General features: G+C 29.0%; 1 protein-coding gene across 1 annotated transcript; it reads right to left on the bottom strand.

Annotated features, from left to right (window-relative positions):
• Window positions 1-1,326: 1,326 nt before the first annotated feature.
• LOC136796940 (uncharacterized) lies at window positions 1,327-2,105 on the bottom strand. Its single transcript, XM_067052138.1, has one exon. It carries the CDS (start codon window positions 2,074-2,076, stop codon window positions 1,327-1,329), a length of 750 nt encoding a protein of 249 aa, XP_066908239.1. The 5' UTR covers window positions 2,077-2,105.
• Between the last annotated feature and the right edge of the window lie 3,165 nt (window positions 2,106-5,270).

Here is a 5,270-nt window from a genome sequence, read left to right as displayed (position 1 = left end):
CAATTAAGATTAACTATTTTAAAAATAATTACCTATGATTTCTGTGCAATAATGAAAAAGTGGATAAGTTGAAAGTAGGAATTTTTTTAAAACTTATTTGAATGAATTTTTTTACAGCTTCCATTCATATCCAAAATTCTGTAATTTTTTCAACAGATTAAATTTGCCATTCATTAGACATGTAATTTATCTTAAATAATTTCATTTCAAAATGTTAAAATTTATAGTCATGTTTATATCATCAATAATTTTTCAATACTTATTTTTTCCTGATTTCAACAAATTTATTCATGTTGTGCCAAGTATGGTTTCTTAGGATCAGAGTTGATACACAGTATACCAGCCATAGACAAAAAATAAGACTCACTTATTAGAGAATAGTAAATATTATTTTAAATTTGTGCCTCTTATATTTTTTTTTTTTCTGTAAATAAGATAATAAAAAATAAAGAGTTTGTAAAATGAATAAATAAAAATAATCTTGGTTTATTAGTTTTACTTCCTTTATTCCCAAAGGTAGATGAAGTATGTTAATCAGGAGAAAAATGCTTAAAAAAGAAAATTCATGCGCTTAGTTGTAAAATTATGCAAAATGTTTTAATCTTCAAGATAGAGAATGGAAAAACAATTTAATAGAAAACCTATCCATATAAAAAAATAGAATAAAACAAATTAAAATACTAATTAATGGAAAAACTCTTCCTTCTTGATAATATAACTGGCCTTACCTTAAGTTTATCACTGTTAGAAATATTTATAAGCAGCAAGGTTTTAATTTATTTATAAACTTCTGATAATTATTTTTAAAATATCTAGAAAATAATATATTTTAGGTATAAGATGCACTCTACCAGGGCTATAGGGAAATGCTATGATGTGATACCACCAAGGGTGCAAAATTAACCATGAAACCATTTTTATTTTCAAAATTAACCATTTTCAAAGTGAGTTTTACCTTTTTTTTATAACAGTATTTTTCATATTAAAAAAATAAACAGTTTTACAGAAATTCTAAAAAGTTAATTAGACCCCCACGTATTGACAGTTTTTCAACAGATTTTTCAAATTCACTTTGAGTGTAGAAGGGCTTTGTAACACCCCTGCATTCGACTCTTAAGTAGTAAATTTGACCTTGGGTAGTTTAATATACTAATTTAGAACTTTTTGAAGGTTGTTAAAATTGGAATGAATGACAACTATATGATACTGTGAACTGAATTTGGGCTTTAACTGGTAAGTTATAACTTTTTAGCTCAAGATAGATAATAAAAAATATTCTATTGGGATTGTAGAGAGGGAAATAAGACACTATGTAATTAAGTTTTGTTACCTTAATATATCATTATGGTTTTTAATTATTTTCTTCAAAAAATGTTTATTATTTAGCAGTTTCCGCTTTCCTCCATCTTCGATAGTTTTACAAAGAATGTGAATCTCTATGCAGCAATAACTACAAATTATGGTCTGTAACCCTAATGATCCCATGCCGTAACCCACCAGCAACAGAGACCAAAAGAGACTCATCAGCTGCATTGAGTAATGTACGAAGTCCCGGTTGTTCTTCCTTATTTCTTCAAGAGGGTAAGGGAAGCTGAAGATGTACCCGTCATCATCAGTGTTGAAAATAAGCAGACAGAGGTCATACAGAAGAGGAGCTGTATAATAGACCAGGATGAACGTGATTGCGGCAACACCGTATAACCAAACTACAATCCAGACAACATTCGAATGTTCGTCAAATGTCTTCCATTGCCATTTTTCATTACGTTCTTTGTTGAACATTCTTAATTTTTCGATGATATCCCAAGTTTTCTTTCGGAACAAGTAATATATGACCACTTGGAGGGATACATAAAATCCTCCCGAAACCAAGAAAAAAGAGCCACTGAACGCTGATTTTATACCGTTCTGGAAGGCTGATATATTCATGAAGATGAAAACTGTCAAGAAATAGAGGTATCTGAATTTTTGTAGAACTCCGACGATATTTCCTTTAAAATCGAACCATAACCCACAAATTTTCAAAAGCAGAAGGAGGTCCGTCAGGTTCTTCTTTCCTTTAATTCTCTCTAACATGGTGGCTATAGACTACACAGTCTGTGCCGTTAGGGAGTTGTCTCGTGTTTTAATTGTTCAATTAAATATAATCAATCGATTGTCTGTGATTCTTTAGAATTAAATTAGATTTGAGAGAGTAATTACGAAATCGCTCCAAACTTTCAGGAAAGATTGAATCTATATTTAATGAAGTCCTCGAAAAGTTACGGATTAATTCGTTGAATCGATTTCAGTTGGCGTGGCTTTTTAGGATTGCTTATATTTAAAGTTCTACCTGCTTCGGCGTCTCATACTTCCATTTCATTTTTATAGCACTTTTCTTTATTATTCCATTGGCTCTGAACTTACTCAACAATATTTTTATTGTTTTTAAAGCATTCAATTACTTAAGTACAAAAAAAGAAATTCGGAAATTGTCTTTAAAAAGAGTACAGAATATGTTTATAAATCGAGTGTTTTTTCCCTACAGTGAAAAAACAGTTTTTTTTTTAAAAATAATTTTCTTAACTTTTAATTGAACACCAAAATGTACAGAGTGCAAATTAAGATTAATATATAGAAAGTTTACTTACGATTCTTATACTTATGATTGTTTTGTAACTGAGTAATACATCATAGGGGAAAACCTTTATTAAAAAAGAACAGAGATGTGTTGCCCAACTTTATTGGATTGCACAGCATACTTATTCTAATCTAATCAGACAATCTTTTTGATCTTACAATACATAGGCTTAACGACTAAACAAGTAATAATACATAATATATATAATAATAGAATATGATTTTTTTTTTTTGCTTCATTGCTTTGTTATTTTTTTTTTATCTTTTTCCCTCCTTCTTTCTATACTTAATTATTCTATCCATATAACAATAAATGTTCTAACCAGTAGAACTAACTGGCGAAACACTGAGCATAACTGAGATGGAGAAAGATAAGAATTGGTATTTAGTTTTTCATTGCCCTGAATATTTTTCCCGCAGTAAGTCAAACTGTTTATTCCTGTTTTGCATTTTTTATATTTGAGCTGTTTATTTCTAAAGTGGCCTAAGTCAATTTATACTTAAATTGAGATAGTTAAGGGTTTGTGTTTCAATGCAATTAAAAATATACGTACAGGATACTAATGAGACATATTGCTTAAGTGTATCTAAAGGTGTTATATTAATAGTTCCTATTTAAATAATGCCAATCATTAAGTAAATAATATGTTTTCTTACCAAGAATGGAGTTAAGCCACATTCAAAATTAACAACCAGATTCGTTATAAAATTTGAAGGAGCCCAAGCTCATTTTATATTACATATCTTTACAACACTTAAAAAAAATGATTTATGGGATTCAAAACATTTTTCAACTACATAACGTACAAAATTACAGTACAATTCACTAGTCATCTACATTTTGTTTGTGTGAAAGGAATTTGAAGAAATCGTGATGATTCAGGGGTATATATCGTAATAGGTCAATTATGTCCTTGAATTTTCCTGTTGTGATTTGTCTGGTATTCGTATACAGAGGTATCAATATAATATTTGCGAACTTTCTTGGTCTAGCTAGACGTAATGATAAATTCAGGACTTTCAAATTTTGATTCTCATTCATTGATGTTCTATAGAAAATTTTATATGGTTTATTTCTGACAAAACGCATCCAGCATATTTTAAACATTTTATTGATTTTCCGTTAGAATTCTTTATCCTTTTAAAAATTGCGTCGTATAATAATTTTCTTGATACAAAATCTTCTTGTCGTATTTCATGTAAAATAAAGTTAATACCTTTCCGACGCTTTTTGATAATATTCTTATAATCTTGGATGACAAAAAATAAATTAATTTGTTTGTTTAATGCCATTTCTACTGCGACAAAATCCCTATCATTTGATAAGAACGAATGTCCTGATATAAAAAAAACTATGATACTTGATTTACGTATTATTTTCAACCGTTTGAACCATTTTTAGCCAAATTAAATACATCTTAATTTAAATATGAATGGACTTGGGCCATTTTCAAATTAAACGGCTGACTTATTGAACACAGTCTGAAATCTTATGTGTGCAGAATTATCGTATTTACCCGGAATACATGTAACCTTTAATGGTTTATTGATAGATAAATTGAAGTTGTACATGTAAACCGGAAATAATTGACAAATGGACATGGGCCACTTTCAAAATAAACGGCTCATTTATAATTAGAAGTATATGAAAAAATCAAATATCCTCATTTACTTTTATCCACTTCATTTTTTTTTTTGATGTACGACAAACCTAGTGTCAATAAGTTCTATCGGTTAGTATATATATTGGTTATGTAGAAGACTCAGTTACAAAACAATTGTAAGTTATGTTTAATTAATCATATTTAATTGTGCACTTTTTAGTATTTATTAATTAGTTAAGAAAGGTTAAAAAAACTTTTTTTTTTTACTGAAGGCCATGACTATGAGAACAACACATATGGTGTCGATATGGCCTTAGAGTGTGTTGAATTTCTAGAGGCGAAATGAGAACAGTTTATATCCTTAGCACTGTGCTGAGTGCTCACTGGGTTGGGTTACGAGGAAAACCTGAATCAACTAACTGGGAATAAAGACAATTTTCTCGTCCTCTCATGTAACCAACTATATAACTCTGCATAGGGGAAGTTGGGACTACTTCCCCAGTGCTCAAGTTCGATTCAAAAGTTCTTGGATTAATATGTGTAATGGTAATGAATTTGATAACATTTTAATTTCATTATAACAGAGATAATGCGTGGACTCTAAATTTAAATTTTATTGGTTTACATACATTTAACACATTTTTTTTATTTTGAAAACCATATAATATTTTTGGTCATCCATAATTTTTAAGAAACCTATTGTATCTAAACATTCTTTAATGTGCTGAAATGCAATATAATTAAATTTACTTTATATTCGTCTTGCATGATTGTTCTCGCAAAACGACTTTTTTACGATGAGAAACAGTTTTTGGCTTTGATTTGGAAATTTGGAAAATGTTTCATGTTTTAAAAACATTATACTGGAAAGTAATCGTTGTACAGACTTCATATTATTTTCTAAAATAAAATAATTTACTATTCTACCAAGCACTTATTATAGTACAAGAGCCAAAGAGGAGAAAAAAGGCAGTTATCTCACCCCAATTTTTGATTACTTTAATGAAAACTATGTATAATTAATAGTCAAAATTGATGAGTCTGCCA

The sequence above is a fragment of the Halyomorpha halys genome, unplaced genomic scaffold, assembly GCF_000696795.3.
Source record: "Halyomorpha halys isolate HHAL.00 unplaced genomic scaffold, Hhal_1.1 Scaffold26.1, whole genome shotgun sequence".
NCBI classification, from domain to species: domain Eukaryota; kingdom Metazoa; phylum Arthropoda; class Insecta; order Hemiptera; family Pentatomidae; genus Halyomorpha; species Halyomorpha halys.
The sequence above is the reverse complement of the archived record's forward strand: the minus strand, read 5'-3'. Positions and strand labels throughout refer to the sequence as shown.